The following is a 23,994-nucleotide window of genomic DNA, read 5'->3' as shown; positions in this document are numbered from 1 at the left end:
TTCCTTCCCCTTAGGCTTATCTGGCTTCCTCATTGGTTCTACGTAAAGTGTGACATTGCTTGCTGCAGACACGATTGTTGTCATGTAAGTGCCGAAAGCACGCAAATCTACCACTTGAACTTGTCGCTGATACATAGCCCAGTCCAGCTTGATGTTAGCCGGCAACTTGTCTACGAGTTCCTGGAGTAGAGAGGGGTTGGACAAATGGGTTTCCATACCCATCGACTGTAGCTGGCTGCAAAGGTTCTGCACGACGAGTCCGAAGCTGATGAGGCTTTCCAATCTGTCTGCTTTCGGTGCCGGAGTAGAATACACTTTGTTCATCAAGCACTTCACTATTAGCTTCTGACGCCCATAGAGTGTTCCAAGTTGGCCATAATCTACAGTACGTTTGATGGGTGATAAAGATGCCCCGAACTGCTTTCTTCGCAGCCGCATAAGGATTTCGACGTCAGTACATCCACGCATACATATCGAATTGTTGTAGCTGCTCACAAACAAAGGCCAGTCTATGGGATCACCGGTGAACTCCGGAAGCTCTTTGGGTACCACGTGCCTTGCGGCGATTTGCTGCGAATTCGGTCCGCAATAACTGGCCGATGGATCAGGAATCGCTCTTTGTGACACTACCGGCGTAACAATTGGATTTGGAACACTCGGTACACTCGCGACGAACGGACGGGAGGAAACATCAACAGGAAAGGCGATTTGCGGGTTAATTGGATTCGAAACATTTCTTTCACTCGTGACGCAAGGATAAGGATGTGCTTCAACCGAAAAAACGGGTCGATTGATGAGATTTGACAGGTTTGATCGGTACTGTTGGGACAAGTTTCCAGCAGGAACGATGGGATTTTTATAATTGTTCGGATTGGGAACCCCTGACCGGTCCGATGCCAAATTGCTTGACGATACTATCGAGTTCCAGCGAGGAAGAAAACTAGCGTTCGAAACAGTGTCTTGTGTGGTACATTGTGTAGCAAAACTAACATTTGCCTGAGTCCCTATTGAGTTACTGCGCGGAAACTGCGTGTGTCTACCTACTTCTTGGGCCACTCGAATGGGAACATGCAAGTTTGACGTACCTGTTCCTATCGTATCACTTTGGCTAGTTACCGGAAATGAAACGTTGTTAGTGTTGCCGGGGGCTGGGCATTGATCGGATGAACTTCGCTTGAGGTTGGCTAACTGTTGCTGCAGTTCCAGCAGCTCTCGTTCTAGATCCGCTCTAGACATTTCACCGACGTGAGGTGGAGATATGTCCATGACGAACACAGGTGGGCCAACTGGCTTCGTTCCCACTGAGGGATAACTGTTAGCTGCTTCATGATTGGCGGTGTGAGAAATCTGCCCTTTTTCCACTGGAGCACTGGACGTTGTTGGTTGCGATGAATGAAGAATCGAAGCTGAATTCACTGGGCCTTGAACAGAACGAGGTACGAGTATTCCCCACGACGCAATGTTGTTGAAGTCGTACGAACCAGCAGCTGCTATAGACGTATAGGGGACATCAGCCTGTGTCGAAACGGTCGGAAGTGTACCACCACCCGAACTACCAGCGGTTGCTTTGGGGTTAATTACGGCATTCGGCGTGGCACCGATAGGGACTTGGCTTGTCCCGGATCCAGTGGCCATGGCCAAAGCTTGTTTATCAACCCACTTCTTCGGAATAGTACCCACACATGATCTACCAGCGGTTGATTTGGGGTTAATTTCGGCATTCGCCGTGGCACCGATGGGGACTTGGTTTGTCCCGGATCCAGTGGCCATGGCCAAATTTTGATTATTTATCCACCTTTCAACATCGCTCAGTTTGCTTCTAGTGCTGGCATGACTTTTCCGGCTCCCACCTTTATTCGATAATTCTTCCTCCTGTAGCACTTCGTACTTCTTGGTAATATACCGCTTGGCAATGTCCAACTTCTCCTGCATGATCCTCTTCCGACGCTCCTTTTCCTCTTCCGCTAACTTCTTCTGTAGCACGGCCTCCTCTTCAACTTGTTCCGCCAGCAATTTCTCCTGTACTTCCTTTTCTTCTTCTAATCTTAAAAGCTCGAGCCGTCTTCTCGCTGAATTGGTGCTGGACGTGGTTGATCGGGTTGATTCTAAACCATGTTGCAGTGCACAAGTGCCACACGCAAAACTACGGTCTCTAACACTCTCATCGACTCTCGCGCATGAGAAGTGAAACCACCGTTGGCATAGATCACATTGGACCATCCATCTATCAGCTACATCTGGGCGGTCGCAGGAGGGGCAACGGCCGGCGACGTAGCTTTCTTCGTCCGTCAGCTGTCGGATGACACCGCGACGCTTGTCTGGCACTCTATTCGAGTCCGACATTCCGACTGCTAGTAGCACTCACTTCGAGGTATTAACCTTAAAGTTTGTTGCGACGGATACGACAGAAGGATTTCGGACGCCTCTGTAGCAAACCCGTTTTTATGGGAGAATGCTTTAAGCTGCGGATTTTAATTTTTCGTTATTTTAGCACTAGGGTACATAATTTACTACTCACGTTAATAGTCCTAATTTTAGTCTGTCTGTCTACTGTCCGCAACTGTCTGTTTACTTTGTTCTCGTCTGTATAATTTCAATTATTAAAGTTAGTTCACATAGTATAATTTAATCATTTCAATTAAGGAAGGTTTCATAATATGTACTTACATAATTTTAGCTGATTTTAAGTAAATAATATTTTATAATTCAACCGCGTGTTCAATGTTTTAGATTTTAGATTGTTGTTTTTGTTGTCGTTTTTCTGTGTCCTTATCCTTATCTTTATATATACCACAGTCGCTGTGTAGAAGGTTGCCCTCTTCATCGGCTGGAGTATATTAGTGCGTAAGATGGGTTTACACGGATAAGGCAGGCGTACTCTCGAACACCTGCACTTTTGACAGCTGACCGACCTGATGCTCTTTATGGCTCTCAGCTTGTGGTTGTCAATCTGGGTGTCACGTTTACCGAAGGTACTCACGTGTCAGCTTCTACATGTCACGATGCGCTTGCAGTGATTGTCAGTAAAGAACATCGTTTAAAAGCGTGGTGGTTTTTGTTTTCATATCTGATCATCTGGTGATGGTCACGACATTTTGCAAGACTGGTTACGCGTGTAGACTCCAGAAATTTCTTGAATGACCTGGAATGGAACAATAGTTGAAGGCCAATGATGAATATACAAAGCATCTACTTTGTTCTTTGGGTTTCTAAGAGTGCCTTCTTATAGGCTTACTTTTGGATGTCAATGAAATTCTTTTTACTTCACGTGCCGTAAAAAGGAGGCCCTAAAACGAAGTGACGTAAAAAAAAAACTGCCGTAAAAAGAGGGTTGAGTGTAGTTTCGTTCAAGCGTATTTTCTGGTATGGATCCTATAGATAAATTATCATTATGGAATAACTTATTTTTTGGATTGACAGTTTTATAGGGCGGTTTGTGTTTTTGGATACCTTCTGGAGATCTTTTTAGTTGCCATTTGCCATGAAATGATTGATTAACTCTTCTTGAAATCGAATACAATCACTTGTTTTCAGCACAAAGGCTCAAATATACTCAAACCAACTAATAGAGAGGACTGAAAATAAATTTTCGCTTAGATTACCGTAATCCGGGGTAACATTGATCATTTTTTTAATTGTTTTGTAAATATTTCCCCCGTAAGTGAAATCAAAACTTTTTTCATATTTTTAAAACGAGTACTGCTACATATAGTTATATGTTATAGATTCAGTAATTTGCGTTCAATCATTTAGTATTTTGTTGTTTGTTTTAAAAATGTTGTTTTAAACTTGTTTTAAAATGCTTTTTGTCGAGTTTTTTGATTTTCCAATTTGGGGTAACTTTGGGGCTGTCCACAAACCACGTAGACCGAAATTTCACATTTTCAAACCCCCCGTCTCCCCTAGTAGACTTTCGTAGACTTTTCCGAAACCCCTCCCCCATTTGAAGTCTACGTAGACTTTTCTAAATTTTACAAAATATCATGTGCGATTTTAAAAATATGGAGTTCAACCATGTTTTAAGCAATTCACCTATTAAAATCCATTGTAGTATGTAAACATTACAAAAAAATTCGAATTTCTAACATAACAAAGTTAAACTGAACAAAACCCAACAAAACAAAAATCAATTTAAAACGTAATAAAATTTAATTTTTTGTACATAGCTCCTGAAACCGAATCTCAAAGCCAATTTAATTTTTGTTGAACTCGATTCCTCATAGAGGTGTGCGCCACCGCCGCCATCACTTTTGCAAACGCGCCATTGCCTCTAATCTGTAACGCATCTGAACTATAATTCTCCACGCAAGTTCAAATTTGTAGAACAATTTTCAGAACTTCGAAAAATTTCGAGAATGCCGAGTCAACATTCCAATAAGTTTTTCTTTGAAATTTTGTAGAAATTCCTGATTGATAACCTTTCAAGTTTCCCGATAAACTTCAAAGAACTTTCCGTCAAAAAATCGATGCATTTCTTAAAAATTCTAGGAATTTCCTTCTAAAATCCAAAAGTTTTTCCGTAATTAGTAATTTTCAGTGAAAATTTAAACTTTATTCCCGAGGTAATTTTAAGTTTAAACGAACATTTCGAAATATTTCCCGTGGAATTTTAGAATGGCTTCCTACGATATTTTTAAATTTCTGTAATCAAATTTGGAGCAATTTCCACATTCCAAAGAATTTTCCGAATAATTTTCGATGGAAATTATGAAGAATTTTCAGTTAAAATTTTGGTGAATTTCTCGTAAAAATTTCGAATAAATTTTCGTAAAAAAAGGTTTTCTTACAAAAATTGCAAATATTTTATTTGCGGAAACTCAAAGAGTGGGAAATTATAATTTCTCGTGGATTTTTTTTAACAATTTCTAGGGGAAAAGACGGCTTTGGCAGGTTTTGTTCTATTATTGTCAGAGGGGTTTTTGTCGACCAAATTTTCTGAAATTTGGCCATAATATTCTTTAGGCTGTGAACCATTCCACCGATTCGTTTAACTTTTATTTAAAATTTGACATTCCGATGGTTATTTTCTCATCGTGGTTAAAATTGTACTCCGAAGCCGACCCATTTGAGTTTTGACAGATTGATAGTTATTTGGAACGAAATGGATTTGGCGCCAATTTTCTCGCGAACAAAGTTTAACTATCGAACTGTCAAATCTAACCATGCTCCGGAGCAGGGTTATTATTAACCACAGCGAAATAACCATCGAACTGTCAAATTTTAACTAAAAGTTAAACGAATCCGTGGAATGGTTCACAGCCTTAATATGCATAGAATGTTTAGGCCAAATTTGAGCATAATCAGTAATAAAAACCCCCCTGACAATAATAGAACAAAACCTGCCAAAGCAGTCATTCCCCCTATAGCAATGCCAAAGATTTTCCATCAATAATTCCAAAGAATTTGCATTTGAACTCCCGAATAAATGGCCGTCAGTTTTATTATAATTTCCCATGGACATTCTGAAAAGTTTCGCTTATATATCTAAAGAATTCCTGGCGAAAGTTCCGAAGAATTACCGAATTACCGAAACTAAGAAAAGTTTTCCAGAGACTTCCTAGAAAATCTCCAGTTCAAATTCTGAAGGGTTTCCCGCGAAAATTTCGGAAAATTTCCTTTACAAGTTTTAAAGAATGTCTTTTGGAAATTCAAATGACCTTTTCTTTGATATTCCAAAATGCTTCCTTTGTAAATTCCAAAGAATTTTCCGTTGAAGTACGAAATAATTTCCCGTGTAAATTCTCAAGAATCATCTGTCGTTTCCATATAAGTTCCTGTCGAAAATCAAAAGATAATCTAGTACAATTTGTAATAAAATCCGAGTGGAAATTAAAAGAAAAATCGAAAGTTTTTATTGAACACTTCGGAGAATTTTCCTGCTCAACATAGAAGAATTTCCAAGTGAAATCCATGATAGTTTAAAGCCGTAGTTCAGCCAAAAATCCTTAAAAATCAAATAAGTGAACTTCCCACAAAGCTGCTGCATAAATTGTTATCTAAAAAAAAAGTCTACGTGGACTTTTGGAAAACCCCCCGCGTCCCCCTTAGTAGACTAACGTAGACTTGTTTTGAGTGCTTTTTTGGCAGTTTGCTGTGGGTTCAAAAATTATTGTTGATTCTATTGTTCATATTTTGGCGAAAAATAAATGCAAATTCATCCAAAGGTTATATCATTCAGCAGCAAATGTAGTCAATATTAAGATACCTAACTCACAATAAGTAATTGTGATAACATGAAATAGTTTTTTAATAGATTGAGCTTGTGGGGAGGATTGACAAACGATTTATAAAATCAACCAAAATGCAAATGTTACAAATATGCGATCATGGGCAGTTAAGGAAATGGCGATTTTTTGCTTATAATTTTATTCTCAAAACAAGTTTTCAACATATTCACCAGAGGGTCAAGTTTTTCTGCCAATCAACTTCGTATGACCGACTTATTGCTTTGCGTACGTATCTATTTCTTTTACCTAACACTCGGTCCCACAGTGTCGGTCGCGCGTAACTAGTTCTATTGAAGGGCAAATACGAGTGGAGTAGGTTTCATTCTATGTAGGTATAAGGAATGTTGACTCGCTAGACTCTATCCAATTGGTTTGGTAGGTGGGTAGCACCAAAACAGATGGGCAATTTTTGATTGATTTTATTTTGAGATGAAATAGGGGATCTGTTCCATTTGGTAAAGAAGTCTTCGGCTCTTGAAGTTGCGCGTGTCGTGACCACGCCCCCGTGAGTTCCGGGTACAAGTGTACACTAGTGTGTTTTTACTTAACAGAAAAGGGAAGTAAAGCTCTGTAAGCGAAATTTTCTTTCTATAAAATCTGAAGTATGAACGTGTTACGTTCCTCTACTTTTGAATGTTTCACCACGCATCAAATGTGGGTCCTCTGGTACCGAAAATGAGAGTCTTGTACCACGGGCCCATGTGTTATCGGTTACAAGTCGCCCGTCATCGATGGATGATCATAATAAATTTCCAAAACAAAAGAAAGGTTGGGTGGTCTCAAACCGCTACACTAAGACACGATGAGGTAAGTGTAATGGGTGGTGTTAGATTTTAAATTACCCTCTCTGGTTGCATACTCGTCCATAAACTGTGCTGGTTTGCTTCTTCCCCTATACTTAAAAACCACCGTAGCTGCAAAAAACCCGCGATTTTTATAAACCGTCATCGATTGCGCGCTGATGGCTTCCCATCTACGTCGTCGTGATGGTTGCCTAATGTAACATATATATTAGGAAAATAAAATGTGGCTTATTACGAGTTGGATGGAAAACGAAATAGAAATTCACAAGTGAACCATCAACTAAAATACGCCGGACTAGGACTGTATTGGCGGTAGGGTGCAGTCGGAACTATTTTTTGTGGAACTGGTTGATCTGGCTGGCCAGCCAGCGGCAGGTGAATAGTCGGATCGGCGCCAGGCACACAAGGTGTGTTTGTGTTGTTGTTTTGTCCCATTGAATTGGTGCTTTTTTCGCCGGCCTTGCAGAAATGGCGTATGACGCAAAACTTTCACAACGATTTAATGTTCGATTAACCGACTGACTGACTCCTATCGACAGCAGCCGGAGCGGAGATTCGCCGAATTGCTTGATCCGATCCAGTTAAAATGTTTCAGTTTGTTTAATTGGATACGAGAATCAATGGGCTACATGCTTCGCAACTGTTATTCAATCATGGCTTAACAAATATTAGCATTATTGAGCGATTCGCAACAATTCCGCAGGTGGTACAAGCCTGTTAGACCATCGTTGGAGAGATGCATCATTTCTGTCCGCTACCACAAATGGTATTTTAGGACTTATCATGGTAAAATCGTTGCCAAAGTGTCTTAAGGACTCCAAAATAAGTGCGGATTTCCTACCACGATGCGGCTTGTAGTTTTTAAGCTAATATCAATGTTTTCTGGGGCCACCAATAAGTTTCAGTTCATGATTTTATTGATCACCTTGATTTCGTCAATAGTCTTGTTGATCTGACAGCTAGATTTCCGCTCGGCTTGACACACACATTTTTCGTATCTGTTTCTCCCTCCCAGTTGTTGGTTAGCTCACGCTTTCGTCAATCGCGCCTCTTCCTATCATGCAATGTGCCTAGAAGTTGCGTTAATGGCTAGATTAACCCGCTTCTTTTTATTTCTTGGGATTTCTCTACTGGCACATTGCTGCCTCGCAGCTTAGTGTTCATTGAGATCTTCCACAGTTATTAACTAAGAAGTTTCTAAGCCAACAACAGCAAACCACCGAATGCAATTTTTGTACAGTTCTGTATAAGAACTTTGTACAGAACTGTATAAGAACTTTCTTTCGTCGCTGCTAAACATTTTGCGGCTACAAAACGGTAGATTAGCCCAAGACTACGCGCAGTACACCCAGGTTTTTTACACGGTTTGGTTTTTGTCGTTTAAGACCTTTAGCGTCGATGAAGCAATTAGTTAACCCTACGAAAAAAAATCACAAAAAATCAAAGTTCAGGTTAGAAATTAATGAACTCCAACCGTATAAAAAAACCTGGGTGTAGCTGGAAGTGGCACTTCTAAGAAAAGAGCAACTAGGCGCCACAGCTTCTCTTGAAGATGGCTGCAGAAATATTCGATCGGTCATTTGTATATAGAGTAGGGGTACCAATAGTGGAGGTATTAGTAGATCTACAAAAGAAAATATTTTTTAAAAACTGATAATTGTGGGATATCCAATAGATAAACTAATGAATTTGCTAACAAAAATTTTATTGATGTCATTAAAAATCAACAAATACCAATTGGCCGGAGTTCTGCTAAATCGCACCAAGCGCCAGCAAATAATTTCCCATTTTTCTGCCCAAGATTTCGTTCAACAGATTCAATCGAATCGGATATCCCTCAACTCCTTAGCTGAAGATATCCTCCAACAAGTGTACGTATGAATTGCTATGAAATGATTTCCGTTTTCCTTTTACGAACAAAATATCACAAGTTAGTCAAAAAGCCAGCAGGAAGATCGTGAAAAGACAGAGCAATAACGCATGAATGTTCTATAATCTATAATCCCAATCACATTGCTGAAGGTACCACAAGGTACTATAGCCAGAATCGATGTTTGGCACCACTAAGGAATTCAAGTTGGCCGACTTCCGTTTGCTAAAATGGCATACAATATGGGTATTACCGGAATAGGCTCGATTAGTAGAAACTGGAAATCGATGTTTGGCGCCATTTTGGAATTCAAGATATTTGATAATAGGAAACTCATGCAATATGGGTATTGCCGGAATGGGCTCGATGAGTAGAAGCCTAAAGTCGACGTTTGGCGCCATTTCAGATTCCGATTCGATCAAACGACCGGAAACCCATGGGCTTGATGAGTATTGAGTAGAAGTCGGGAATCGATGTTTGGCGCCTGTGCGAACCTTTCTGATTACCTTATCTTCGATTGAGTGGAATGAGCCCTTTAGTATGGTTCGACATCGACCGTTGGATGGAGAGGGAAGTGGGGATCCAGAGGAGACTGAGGCATCAGTCTAGTTCAACTCCGAAGCTCTTGGGTATAAATCCTCTAATCCGGGAGCATCCACCAGGATCACATGCACGGTTATTCCAAAATAAAGTAAGCACATCTCATCGTTGGAATAGCTTAACACATTTATTAAAATACACTTTATAGAGGAGACACAAACAACGTGCACTTTACTACTCTGTATTTGGACTTAAAAAACTAACGAATTAAAAAAACTGCGTATGGGCTCGTTGCCCAGTGTTCTTTTCAGAACCAAATCCAACTGTCGATCGAGCATCCTTCAGTCGAGGTCAAGGTTCGGTTGTAAAGAGCCGATAAATGCTGACCGGAGAGTGAGGGACTCACTCTCTATCGCCTCTATCGGTTACCTATCCAGTTGCTGGTGCCTATGCAATACATGCGTGGATGGTGATGATGTTCTACGGATGGCGATTCGTAGAACATTCGTGAGGCTGCAGATCGATTGTTGTTTGGCGATGGTGATGATATAATCACTGCAGATATCAGAGGTTGAACCAGGGATGTAGTCTGGGCGGGTAGACCTAGTTTGTTGCGAACATCCTCACCCACCCAGAAATGATAAATTTCTGAAAAGAAAAAAACACAGGAATATCCTCTTCGACAGGGTAGGGGAATGGAACGATGATTACGTTTCAATGTTGGACGAGGCGATTTGAGTTTTTGGTTCTTCGTTGCAATCCGGTAATGGCAAGAAGCATAGTTTTTCTACTGGACGAGTCAACATGCCGGACGACGTCTTCACGGTCACTACTCGAACCACATTGTCGTTGCCAGGATGAAGAGATTGTATTCGTCCCATTCTCCACCGCATCGGGGGAACATTATCATTTTGAATTACGACCAATTTTCCTACTTCCACCGGAACTGGTGGTTTCCAACGCTTGGTTCTAGCTTGGAGTTGGCATAAATATTCCCGGCGCCATCTGCGCCAGAAGTCTTGGAGCTTTCGTTGCATAAGCTGATATTTATCAAGCCGATTGAGAGGAATGTCTTCAAGATTGGGCTCGGGTATTGCTTGAAGTGACGTTCCAACAAGGAAATGCGAGGGAGTCAACGGTTCCAAGTCTTCGGGATCCTCCGACATAGGGGTGAGTGGCCGTGAATTTAAACACCCTTCCACCTGTACAAGAAGTGTTGTAAAATCTTCAGCTGAAACGGGATTTTCGCCGACAACCTTCAAGAGATGCTTCTTCGCTGAACGAACTGCGGCCTCCCAGAGGCCTCCGAAGTGTGGTGCACTGGGCGGATTAAAGTGCCACTGTATCCCTTGCTCCGAACACTCTTTGGATAGGATTTCCCTGTGAGTTGGATCCTTCAACAGTTTAAAAAACTCCTGCAACTTATTTCTGGCTCCTACAAAGTTGATGCCGTTGTCGGAATAAATATCGCTGCATTCTCCTCTCCTTGACACAAACCGACGTAGAGCTTGGAGGAAACGTCCAGTGGACAAATCTGTGACCAACTCCAGGTGCACCTCCTTGCAAATGAAGAGGGCGACGTAGGCTTTTACTGTGGGTCGTCGTAGGGCTGGACGGATGTAGACGGGTCCAAAAAAATCCACGCCTGTCCGGGAAAATGGCCTTGCAACCGTCACTCGAGACGCTGGTAGATCGCCCATGAACTGCTGAATGGCAGTTGGTTTTGAACGGTAGCATTTCAAGCATTCGTGAACAATTTGCCTGGTAACACTTCTCCCTCCTAGCGGCAAGAATCGTAGTCTGACTACAGCCAGCATAAGCTGTGAACCAGCATGTAGAAGCCTTTCGTGGTAATGCTTTAACATCAAACGAGTAAAAGAGTGTCGAGCTGGTAATGGAATGGGATGTTTGCTCTCTTCAGCTTCTTGGGATTTATTCAAACGACCACCGACTCTCATGATTCCATCCTTTGAAAGAAGCGGATTATACCACCGTAGAGGTGAATTAGATGGTAAAACGGTTTTATTGATGATCGCCTTCCATTCTCTACCGAAGACCTCATTTTGAACTCTTCTAACCAATACGTTTTCCGCTTGTCGCAGTTCTGCGGTGGACAAGAACGACCCATCCTTCCTCTCTTCCCTTGGTTTGCGAAGTAATTTCATCAAACGCAGCCAATATGCAGTCCGACGGATCATGTCGGTGTATGATGCAAACCTTGCAATATATTGGTCATTGAACTCCGAATATGGTGACGCTGAGCTTGCAACTACCATCCGACGTTTTTCTTCCTCTCCTTCCTCTCCAAAACTTGTAGGTGCTTTTGGCCAAAATTCTGATCGTAGTTCCAACCACGTTGGACCCTGCCACCAGAATCGGTTTTCCACGATTTCTGCTGGCGGAATTCCCCTGGATATGAGATCAGCCGGATTGTCCACACCTGGTACGTGCCTCCAGTGACCCTTTTCGGTGATAGTTTGTATCTTCGCCACTCGGTTTGCCACGTATGTAGTCCACATCGTGGGAGTAGCTCCAATCCAACGTAGTACGCAAGTCGAATCGGTCCAAAAGTAGATGGTCATCGTAGATTTTAGGGAAGATTGAACCTTCTCGTAGAGCTGAGCTGCTAGTAGTGCTCCACACAGTTCTAGCCGCGGAATCGATTGACATTTCAAGGGTGCTACACGTGACTTTGAGGTTAGAAGCCGGACTAATACCGCTCCATCGACATTCTCACTCCTTACATAAACACATGCTCCGAAAGCTTTCTCTGACGCGTCCGAGAAGCAATGTATTTCGACAGATTTCGCTCCAGGAATGATGACGCAGCGATCTATTGTGATCAGATTGAACGTCGGCAATTGCCGGTGAAGCTTCTTCCAAGCCTCACCCACCGTGGAAGGGAGTGGTTGATCCCAGTCGAGTTTTGATCATTTTGTCCTGAACTGACCACAGATACTGCATAAATATCTTTTGCAGTTGTAATCGCGGCTCCCAGTAGCCCTAATGGATCGAACAGTGTAGCGATTATTGACAAAACTTGGCGTTTTGTATATTCTTTATATTCGTCCTCTGGGGGGATTTTAAATTGGAATCTTAAGACATCTGTCTCTGGAACCCAGGTCAGCCCTAGGGTTTTCACTGAGGAATCGAAACCAAGATTGACCTCAACAGACAGTGGGATTGCCAGATCCTCAGGAGCAACACCTTCCAGTATCTTAGTATTGTTAGAAGCCCATTTTCTAAGCCGGAATCCGCCACTAGCCATCATTTCGTTAAGTTGCCTTTGGAGAATAGCAGCCGTAGCAACGTCGTCCGCTCCCGTGATGATATCGTCCATGTACACATCTTCTTCAGCAGCCCGTGCTGCTAATGGGAACCGGGTTTTCTCATCTTGGGCCAGTTGCTTGACCGTACGTGTGGCTAGAAAAGGAGCTGGCTTAGTTCCATACGTCACGGTGTTGAGCTCATATGCCCCAACTTCCTCAATCGGTGAAGATCTCCACAGAATACATTGGAGTGGTCTATCTGCTTCGCAAATATTGATTTGACGGAACATTTTTTCCACATCAGACACCAACATAATTTGTCGAGTACGGCTTCGCAAAATTATGGACCTCAAGTCCTCTTGAATCACTGGCCCCACCAGCAAAACATCATTCAGTGAGACTCCCGACGCCGTCTTGCAGGAAGCGTCAAACACTACTCGTACCTTGGTGGTGGTTGATGCCTCTTTAACCACCGAATGATGCGGCAAATAGCATCGTTGGACCGTTGCCTGAGTAGCCTGGTCAATTTTCCTCATATGACCCATGGCGAGATATTCATTCATGAATGCGATGTATTGTTCTCGTAAATTGGAATCTCGTGCCAATCTGCGCTCTGTTCCCTGAAGCCGTCGGTTGGCGATGGCCCACGATTCGCCCAAGCTCGGATGAATATCTTCGTTCTTTGGCAGTGTAACGGTGTACCGACCGTCCTGCTCACGATGAACTGTGTGCTGGTATTGCTCCTCACAGTATCGCTCCTCCATAGAATATGCCTTTTCCGAACCAAGTTCTTCACATTGCCAAAAACGCTCCAAAAGCAAGTCCAGACCTTCGGAGGTTGAAATATTGCAGCTTAGTTGTAGAGAATTTGAAGCAATTGACGTGCCTCCACAAACGACCCATCCAAATACCGAGTCGTTGAGTGTTGGTAGCTGTTCCCCTAATGAAATCCGTCTGCCTGTCTCAAAGAAGTCGAAGAACGACTCAATCCCGAGCACGATGTCCACTTCCTTAGACTCAAAAAAGGCAGGATCCGCCAATTCGATCCCACTTGGAATTGACCAGCCATCAATTTTGACCGAAATCGTCGGAAGGTTTACTGTTACCTTTGGTAAGATAAGGAAGTCCAGCTCTCGCGAGAATGGGGAGACTCGCGAGCGCACCATAGCTCGAACCCGTTGCTTAACCCTTGTTGAAGCTTGTCCGATGCCAAGGACCGAAATATCCACCTTATTTCGAGTCACTTTCATACGCTGGCACAACCGTTCTGTTAAAAAATTGCTCTCGGAGCCGGAATCCAGAAGAGCACGTGCCAGGTGCTGGTTACCATTGTTGTCCACCATAACGATGATTGCTGTAGCCAGCAAGACTTGAGAGGAGTATTGCTGTGCCGCATTTGAAACCGTTGTATTCGTGGCTGCCGTATTAGCCATTTGAGACGAATTTAGATTTGGAGCCCCTTGCCCTTCCTTGTTGGAAGATGGAATGTTGCCCTTTGCAACCGCTGTGACCTTGCCTTCACCACCCCTTTCTGGCTTAAAGCAAACCAAGGTGTGATGACGACCCTTGCAGTTCCTGCACAAGTACTTGGATTGGCATTCCCGCGCCAAATGCCCCGGCCTGAAGCAGTTTCGGCAGAGGGAGTAAGTTCTCAGCAGGCCGTCCCTGTCTGAGACCGATAACCGTTGGAAAGAATTGCACTGGAACAGCGGATGATTTCCCGAACAAGCTACGCAGCGCCCCCCGGACGCTTGAGCCGAAGTAAAACTTGTTCGTGAAACGGATGGCTTCTGTTTCGCTGGTGGTTGCTGAACACCCTTAGTGTCCAGCGATTTGGCTGTCATTGACTCCAGAACGTGTACTCGCCGGTTGAGAAACTCTCTCAGTTCATCTAGAGAATCGGTTTCTTTGGACGATGAAAACTCTTCCCATCCCCTCCGTGTCACTGGATCCAAGCGTGACGTAAGAATATTCACCAGCAGTAAGTCCTTGTACTCCGCTGGCTGGACAACCTGGTCGAGAGTTCGAACAATTCGCTCAAAACCTTCCAACAGCGAATGTAGTTCCCCAATGGATTCCTTGGAAAGCGATGGCAATGATAGCAGCGATTGAATCTGCCGTTTCTTCAACTGCTTGCTGTTGTTGTAACGTTTCAGTAGCATATCCCATGCTACTTGATAGTTTGCCTTGGTTACCTGTAGCGGATCGATCAGGCTCCGTGGTTCCCCTTGAAGGCATCCTTTTAAGTAATGGAACTTTTCCACTTCTGGCAGGTCCGGCTTCCAATGGATGAGCGAGGTGAAGAGGTCTCGGAAACTCAACCATTCGTCGATGTTGAAACTTTGTAGCTTGATTTGGGGCAAGCGAACGTTGTCCAGCGCACCCTGCACAGAAGTGTCATGTGTCCGCACACTCTGGTCTAGCAGCAAAGGTTCCTTTCTTTCCTTCGCTTGATCAACGAGAAAGACTTAGCCTCATAAAACCGGTTGTTGAACTCCCGCCTTTCCTTGTCATAAGTCTCGTCTTCCTTGTAGTCGTCATGGGACTTGATCTCGACTAACGTTTCCGAAAATTTATCCCAAATGTTCTCCAACTTCTCAAGTCGGACTTCCACCTGAGAAAGCTTCGTATCCTCCTTGAAGTTCTCGATGAATTCCCAAATGTCCTGCAGCAAAGACTGTGACTCCATAAGCCTAGCTATAAGCTGCTTCAACGACGGTTTCTTGGCGGACGATCCGGCTGGCGGCATGGCTGACGTCACAGTGCACCGGTAACAGAACGAGAGAGATGGAGGTGTAATATTCCGCGTATACGCCTAGCTCGGCTGGCATATACTATCGTGTTCACTAACCTGGCGAAACAGGCTGTTGTGCCTAACAAAACGTTTCAATCACAGAGCACTAATAATCCAAATATCTCGCACGTCAGCCAGTCGTCTCAGCAGTTTGTAAGCAGTAGGGAGTGAAGAGGAGGAATAGGCGATGTAGTAATCAAAATAAATGCCACGGCTGGACATATACTGTGGTGGCTTACCTAGGCAACCAACAGCTGCACCAATCCAGCGATCGACAGGCACTAATTTCGCAATGTTCAAACAATTCAAATCCCAGTGATCAGATTCAACCAACAGACCCAACTTGGTCCACAATGCTCAAAGCGTTACGAATGTGTCGAAGAGGATAGAATTTTAAATCAACAGGTGTATTTACTGTGCGCCTTGCCTCGGCGACATATACCAAAAAATGTATTTACCTGGACAAATGATTATCGGCGCTGCCTCTTCGCATTCGAACGTGATATCTTCCACAAGATGACGATTGTGTTTGCCCACGTACCGTAGATGTCGTCGACCGGCAATGTTCAGTTGTTGAAGAAAACTCGGGGCGACGACACGTAGCGCCTTCAGATGGAAAAACGTCCTTAATTCCGGTAATCGGTATACCAGATGGTTATATCCGGCGTGGCTCCATTGGTTGTTCAAATCCAGAAAGTTTTCGAAAATCGAATGTTAGTATTATGTATGGTATGCTTCGACTGGACATATACTTGTTCTTTAACATTTACCTGTGAGACAAGTTTCAGCACTAGTCCAGCGAATGTCTTTCTGGGTGCCTCCAGTTCCAGCACCATGCAGTCCAACTAGCGACGAAATCAGTTCATTTACGATGAAATCAAGCCTCCAAAAATCCGAAATCCAAATCTCGACGAGTGTGTGCATGCGTTTTATGGAAGATTGCAGGTGTTAGAATTTTGTAGTTCCCTAGGATCGGCTGGACATATAGTAAGCAGTCTTCACTAACCTGACCAAAAGTCGCGCAATGGATGTCCAAGCAAATCCGTGATGTCCTCAAAGCGTAATGGTGGATATCCTTTCTTCCATTGAAAAACTGATCCTTTGTCGCGTTAATCCTTTATCGTGTCGATTGCACAAGAACAACCCCTTTGTTCAACACTTGGCGGCTAAGATGGCACCGATTTGCGCCGTTTTTCCGTATCTGCACACCTGCACCGACAGCGTCCTATTCGAGCTTCCGTTGATCTTCCCTGGTGCCATCCGGTTCGAAGGACCACAATGTGCGAACCTTTCTGATTACCTTATCTTCGATTGAGTGGAATGAGCCCTTTAGTATGGTTCGACATCGACCGTTGGATGGAGAGGGAAGTGGGGATCCAGAGGAGACTGAGGCATCAGTCTAGTTCAACTCCGAAGCTCTTGGGTATAAATCCTCTAATCCGGGAGCATCCACCAGGATCACATGCACGGTTATTCCAAAATAAAGTAAGCACATCTCATCGTTGGAATAGCTTAACACATTTATTAAAATACACTTTATAGAGGAGACACAAACAACGTGCACTTTACTACTCTGTATTTGGACTTAAAAAACTAACGAATTAAAAAAAACTGCGTATGGGCTCGTTGCCCAGTGTTCTTTTCGGGGAACCAAATCCAACTGTCGATCGAGCATCCTTCAGTCGAGGTCAAGGTTCGGTTGTAAAGAGCCGATAAATGCTGACCGGAGAGTGAGGGACTCACTCTCTATCGCCTCTATCGGTTACCTATCCAGTTGCTGGTGCCTATGCAATACATGCGTGGATGGTGATGATGTTCTACGGATGGCGATTCGTAGAACATTCGTGAGGCTGCAGATCGATTGTTGTTTGGCGATGGTGATGATATAATCACTGCAGATATCAGAGGTTGAACCAAGGATGTAGTCTGGGCGGGTAGACCTAGTTTGTTGCGAACAGCGCCATTTTAAACACTAACAGAAAAATTGATATACAAAATCGTACGATGAATAAAACTGAACACTATATTCAGCAACATTGCTTGAAATAACCTCCCCTATCAGAAAAAAAAGCAGGCATGGGCGATCAAGTTCCTGCGACAACCTAGAACGTCATGAACACGGTGAAGTTAGGAAAGAGAAAATATTAGGTATATTGGCAGCGGATTGTACTGTTTCAAAATAAAATTTTTATTCAAACACATCCGTAGAGTTACTGTGATGTACAATTTTTTTAACTTCCTTGGACGTCCTAGGCCATCCAAACTATCATTGAGTTCAGGACCTAAAATTTACAGCTGCAAAAAGCTTTTTATTTCGTAACTCAAAGTTTATTTGACTATTCAACCGTGTTCATTACATTTTATAGAAGGTGTTAAAAGCACTGCAAGGTTCTGGAATATTCTGAGTTATCCAAACTATTCTTGAGTTCGGGACTTGAGATGAACAGCTGCTTTGAAGCTCTTTTCGGTACTCAAAGCTTCGATATGCATTCAATTATATCCATTACATTTCCTGAGAGATCAACAGATATCGTAAGATCGTTTTGGGATATTCTGCGTCATCCAAATTGTCCTTGAGTTCGGAACTTGAGATCTATAGCTGCAAGAAAACCGTTTTTCAATACTCAATGCTTCAATATGCATTCAATTATATCCATTATACCTCCCAGAAGGACAAAGGATATCGTAAGATAGTTTTAAGATATTGAAGGCAACCCAAACTGTCCTTGAGTTTGGAATTTGAGATCTACAGCTGCTAAGAAGCTCTTTTCGGTACTGAAAGCTTCAATATCTGTTCAATTATACCCATTACACCTACCAGGAGGTCAACGAATATGGAAAGATAGTTATGAGATATTCTGCGCAATCCAAACTGTTCTTGAGTTCGGGATTTGAGATCTACAGCTGCGAGAACATCGTTTTTCAGTACTCAAAGCTTCAATATGCATTCAGTTATATCCATTACACCTCCCGGGAGGTAAATTGATATTGTAGGATAGATTTAAGATATCCTGGGCAATCCTAACTGTTCTTGAGTTAGGGACTTAATGTACCGCTTCTTAGAAGCTCTTTTCAGTATTCAAAGCCTCAATATGCATTCAATCTTATTTATTACTCCATAGTATCCAACTATGTGAGTTACTCCAGTAAGACCAAAGGACATTGTAAGACAGTTTTTAAATATTCGGAATTGTCTAAACTTTTCTTGAGTTCGGGACTTACAATCGACAGTTGTGATTGTAGCGATTTCCGCTACTCATAGTTTCGATACGTGTTACTGTTAAACTATTTTCATTACATCTCTTCGAAGTTATTATCCTTGTATATATATATCGACTGATCGATTGAATATACTGTAGGTCACCATAACTGTCATTGAGTTCGGGACCTTTTCGTTACATATATTTTCTATATTTATTCAACCATGAGTATAATATTTCCTGGATGGTTAACAGACACAGTTTTGGATATTCTAGGTCATTCAAACTGCCTTTTAGCAGCGTTTCTTGTGTTCCAATGTCTCGAAATATAGTCAAACTTGTTCATCACATCTGATGCGAAACTGCTTATGAAAACAAGAGCTTCTCACGTCGCTGATGGACTAATTTTAGCCCACCCACGCATTCCAAGCTTTTTTTTTAATGCAATGCTAATGCTAATGCCTAATGCTACATGATGCCTTTGACATGCATAATTGACGTGGCTCGTGAATTTGATCTTATCGTCGATCATCACACCCAGATGCTTTAATGACCTCCCGGAGTTAACTGTGCAGGTCCCTACTCTTATCCTCGCTTGCTGCAACCCATGGCGGCTATGCACTACAACGACCTCGGTCTTGTGATGTGCAAGGGATATCCTCCTCGAGTTGAGCCATTCCTCGATTCTGCCAATCGCATACGAAGCCTTCAGTTCGACTCCGCGAAGCCTTTTATTTGTACACCGTAATACTCCGTCGTACATGATATTCCACAGAACTGGTCCGATGGTCGATCCCTGTGGAACACCGGATGACACTTCTATCGACTGCTGACCAACGTCGGTGTCATATATCAACACCCTATTCTGACAATAACTTTTCAATTTGTTGCACAGATTATTTGGAACCCTCAAGCGATGCAGAGAGTTAGCTACATAGAACGGCCTTTACGGAAACCATACTGGTTGCTAGATAAGCCACCAGCACACTCCGTGTAGTCCGACAATCTATCCAAGATCATCCCGTCTAGCAACTTCCCAGCTGTGTCAAGTAGGCAAATTGGTCTGTATGCCGAAGGATCTCCCGAAGGATTGCCGGGCTTCGGCAATAGCATAAATTTCTGCCGTTTTCAACGGTCTGAGAAGTTTCCTTCATCGAGGCATCGTTGGAGGCAGCGAGAATGGCGTGTTTGAGGACCAGGTTTGGAATACCATCCGGGCCTGGTGCCTTATTGAGCTTAAGTTTTCTTGCAGCTACGATAAGCTCCTCGTTAGTCGCGCAGCGGTACCACATCGACTGACTCGTACAGTGTAGCGTGCCAGTTCAATGATTCATGTTTCGGAAATAACCCTTCTACTATTCTGGGTAATATCTCTGGGGACTTCTCAGGAGGCGTGATGTTGATCCTAGTCATCACTATCCTATATGCATCCCCCATGGAGTGTCATTGACACCCCTGCATAGCTGCTCAAAGCAGGCTCTCTTGCTACATTTTATCTCGTAGTTCAGAGCTCTGCTCGCTGACTGGAATACCCTGCGTCTATCGACCCTTTCAGCGCGTCGCAACCTTCTTTTAGTTCCAAGACAGGTTTTACGGAGATCTGCGATCGTATTCGACCACCAGTACACTGGTTGTCAATTACCGGGAGGTTTGGTCATTCTTGGCATCGATATGTCGCAGACACGTGTTAATACTTCGGTTAATTCTTCGCCGTTTAGTCCTGTAGTCCTGTAGTGCCTCCTCTTACAGTTCTGGCACAGAGAAACGGACGTCTCACTTAGAACAACATGCGATCAAAATCATCGTCACGAAAACATTGTCGCCCAATGCTAAATTCACTGTGTGTGGCCAAGCGGCAACCAGATGGCAGTAGTGCGCATATGTCTAACTCAAGCAAAATCGATGGAAGCGCCTTCAGTGGTCGATTGACCACCTACAAAAACATAAATCAACCGTTAAAAAGGTGAACGATGGAACATGTGTTGAGTGAGACGTCTGTTTCTTTGTGGTTCTGGGTTTAACTGTGAGGTACGCCATCCTGGATCAGTTGCACCGACCAAGCTTGTGGTTCCTTTGTGAGTATAACCAACCATAAAACGTACTTCCTGATGGTCACTGGAAGTATGCCCCTCATGAACCTTCCAGTATGGCTCCACCGAGCATTCCGTGCTGCAGAAGGTCACATCGAAACATGAATCACCGTTCAGTCCTCTGAACGTTGTCACTTGGCCTTCGCTCAACAGGACTACGTTTAATACTGCTAGAGACCTTAGCTCTAGAAGGATATGATTTCTTGCGTTAGGGAACCGGGAACCCCAGTCCACTGCCCACGCATTGAAAAAACCTGCTATAACTACTGGCAAGAATATCGACTACCCTTGGGTATTGCTCTATACTCCATCTAGGAGGACAGTAGCAGCTACAAAAGTAAAGTCCGTTTACCTTTGCGATGACCAAACCCTCATCGTCAGGAGATGATATCTCCTGGATGGGGTATCGCCCACAAGTTCAGATTCCCACCACATCGGACTTGTCCACTATCCAGCTACTGATTTCAGCAGTGATGCGGTATGGGTCGGACAGCAAGGCAACATCAGCTTTGCACTCAATAACCGACTGTAGTAGCAGTTGAGCTGCCTTGCAGTGGTTTAAGTTTAGCTGCGTTACTTGCATGTCTGGACTCTTCTAGAGGCCTGATCAGGCGTTGAAAGCGTGAGTGAAGCGGACGAGGATTGATCTAATTCAATCATAGCAACCTATGCCAGTGAGTGAACAGCCTTGCTGAGATGGATACCAAACAACGATTATGAGCGATCGTTGTTGCGTAAACAACGAGCAACAGAGTTCGCCAAGCCAAACTTGGAATAGTATCAAGGAAAGCTACGACTGGAGCATTTTTGTTACGCTTGCTCTACTAGAATAAAACCAAAACACATCTGGGGTTCTGCTTTATTTACTCTGCTTTCAAGTTGCTGGGATGGAGGAGAGAAAGTATTAAAGCCTCCCATGCAGTGTATCAGAGTTTCATACTCATAGCGGACTTAATTTTCCTAATATCTGAAAAGATTTTTCTAACAGCGTGTGGTAACAACACTCATTGTTAGGTTACCAAGTGATTTGCCTCGCTCAGTTGTCTCCCATTGGTGAGCGATGAAGATTTTAAAAATTGAATCAACAAACGCCAAATTTCAACGATCTAGAAAGCATCAGCGATTAGGCCGCAGTAGAGCATCAAGTTTGCAAAAATTTAGCCGATTTTTACTCATGATCTGATTTTTTTCAATACCTGGGCCGGACAGGCCTGAGCACCAGTAAAATGCCTGTAGTCTGTGCCCTGGGGATAGTGCGAGCTTGGTGATTTTCAGCACCACGCCTACGACATAGCATTCTGAGGTAAGGCCCCTTGCAGTCGTAGAATTTATGATCGTAGCCAAGGCACCTGTAACAGGCCTGAATTGGTTGGCTTGTCTAAGATTGAAGTGACGGGAAAAGCTAGAGTGGTGCCTGTAGATCACAAGATCTGAGCTCAAGGATGGTTTGGATGAACCAGGATGTCCCAAAACCAACTTATCATGTCACCTGGTCTTCTGAAATATGTTATGGACATGCTTTAATACATATCCAAGTTTCTATTGCCGAAAAAAGGTTGTTTCGTGGCTGTAGATCGCATGTTCTGAACTCAAGGACAGTTTAAATGACCAAGGATATCCCAAAACTATCTTACTATGTCTCCTGATCTTTATGAATATGTTATGGATATGGTTGAATACATATCCAAGGTTGGAGCGACGAAAAAAGTTAGAGTGGTGGTTGTAGATTGCAAGTTCTGAACTGAAAGACAGCTTGGATAACCCAGGATATCTTAAAGTCATCTTACCATGTCTCTCGGTCTGCACTAATATGTTATAAACATATTTGAATACATTTTCTAGCTTGGAATAATGAAAAAAGCTAGAGTCATGATTGTAGATCGTAATTCTGGAGTCAAGGACAGTTTGGATGACTCAGGATATCCCAAATAAGGGTATGCGATAACACACTTTTTCCTAACGAAACGAAACGGAACGAAATGTAAAATGTCTATGTTGATTCAGAACGAAACGAAACGGAATATGGATTTACTTTCGAAACTTCGAAACGAAACGAAATCAAGGTTCTTTCGATTCGAAATTTTTCGAAACGAAACGAAATTTCATTTTTTTTCGCGGAATTTTGATTAAATTGGTTTTACATTATGTACGCAATTCGGATTTCACTTTTTCGAAGTCAAATAACTGTTTTACGACCAATAGAGTTATAATAACAGAAGAAGCAGTCTGTTATAAATCACTGCATTCTCGCCGCATATACCATTGGCGATAAGGCAATAACCCAGCATTTATGTTGCTTTCATTTCAGCAAGTATCAAAAAATATAGAAATTGTGGGATTTTTCATATACGGATTCAAATTTCGTTTGAAACCTTAGTTCACTTAAGAATAATGTAATTATGCTGAAGCATACTTCATATTGTTTTGTCAGCGTAGTTTTATAGTATTGAGGTAATTCAAAATTAGAAAATTAATGCTTAAATTTATTTTTTATTTAGTGGGATACTCAATTATGTATCCACATCTGCCAGGCGCATACACAGACAGAGAATTGATATTTGAAAAGGGCGCAACAGCCAAAACTTATTCCTTCTTATTATTCGTCTACATATACATAGCATACATTTGCTTACTAGAAGAATCCTGTGCACCTTTCTAAAATGCACAAAGATATGTACTTCAGATTGAATTTCACAGACTCATAGTCTTATATACAATCAGCTCGACGAACTGAGTTATTGTCTGTGTGTCCTTGGCATACGAGAACAGCTGTTATGGTCAATATGAGCTAAAAGCAATCATAAGTAAAGAACTTTCAGCAATTTTAATGATCTTTCAACCCGTTCTGGATTTATACTTGCTATTGTATACTTGCTTCGAGTTTCCAAATAATGACCAATAACGATGCTGGTCACATCCTTACAGTCAATTTAGGATTAGGAGAGAAAAATTAGTTTAACACTCATTGTTATAAAACAGCGGTTCTCAACCTTTTTCTTGAGAGGTACCCTACGAACTTTTGCATTAATTAATTAATACCCCCTATGATTTTTTTGCTGTCAATGAAAATAATCGTAGCTCTTAAAGTATATAAAAAATGGACCTGAAATCTAACGGAATATATGGCTCTCCATAAACTTTTCTGAAACTTTCATTCTTTTGAACTTCCCAATTAAAATTAAGTTCTTACATCAAGAGACT

The 23,994-nt window shown here is 42.7% G+C and overlaps 3 protein-coding genes across 3 annotated transcripts in view; 1 reads left to right on the top strand and 2 right to left on the bottom strand.

The window, feature by feature from the left end:
* The window catches only part of LOC134225275 (cationic amino acid transporter 3-like), a 141,251-nt gene that overhangs the window by 49,883 nt on the left and 67,374 nt on the right, over positions 1 to 23,994 (top strand). The gene's annotated exons all lie outside the window — the stretch shown is intronic.
* LOC134222646 (uncharacterized) lies at positions 10,148 to 11,959 on the bottom strand. Its single transcript, XM_062701805.1, has one exon. It carries the CDS (start codon positions 11,957 to 11,959, stop codon positions 10,148 to 10,150), a length of 1,812 nt encoding a protein of 603 aa, XP_062557789.1.
* LOC134222645 (uncharacterized) lies at positions 12,327 to 15,458 on the bottom strand. The gene is made up of 3 exons (XM_062701804.1): positions 15,183 to 15,458; positions 12,607 to 15,093; positions 12,327 to 12,443 (listed from the first exon to the last, which is right to left on the bottom strand). The coding sequence occupies exons 1-3, from the start codon at positions 15,456 to 15,458 to the stop codon at positions 12,327 to 12,329; spliced, it is 2,880 nt and encodes a 959-aa protein (XP_062557788.1).

Source organism: Armigeres subalbatus, chromosome 3 (assembly GCF_024139115.2).
Source record: "Armigeres subalbatus isolate Guangzhou_Male chromosome 3, GZ_Asu_2, whole genome shotgun sequence".
Taxonomy (NCBI): domain Eukaryota; kingdom Metazoa; phylum Arthropoda; class Insecta; order Diptera; family Culicidae; genus Armigeres; species Armigeres subalbatus.
Note: the sequence above shows the minus strand (reverse complement) of the source record. Positions and strands in the feature narration are given on the sequence as shown.

Coding starts and splice junctions, on each gene's coding strand:
- LOC134222646 (XM_062701805.1), bottom strand. CDS start 11,959: ATGTGGACTACATACGTGGCAAACCGAGTGGCGAAGATACAAACTATC.
- LOC134222645 (XM_062701804.1), bottom strand. CDS start 15,458: ATGCCGCCAGCCGGATCGTCCGCCAAGAAACCGTCGTTGAAGCAGCTT. Junction 15,094..15,182: donor TCAACAACCGGTTTTATGAG/GCTAAGTCTTTC, acceptor ACTTCTGTGCAG/GGTGCGCTGGACAACGTTCG. Junction 12,444..12,606: donor CAATCCCACTGTCTGTTGAG/GTCAATCTTGGT, acceptor TCGATCCATTAG/GGCTACTGGGAGCCGCGATT.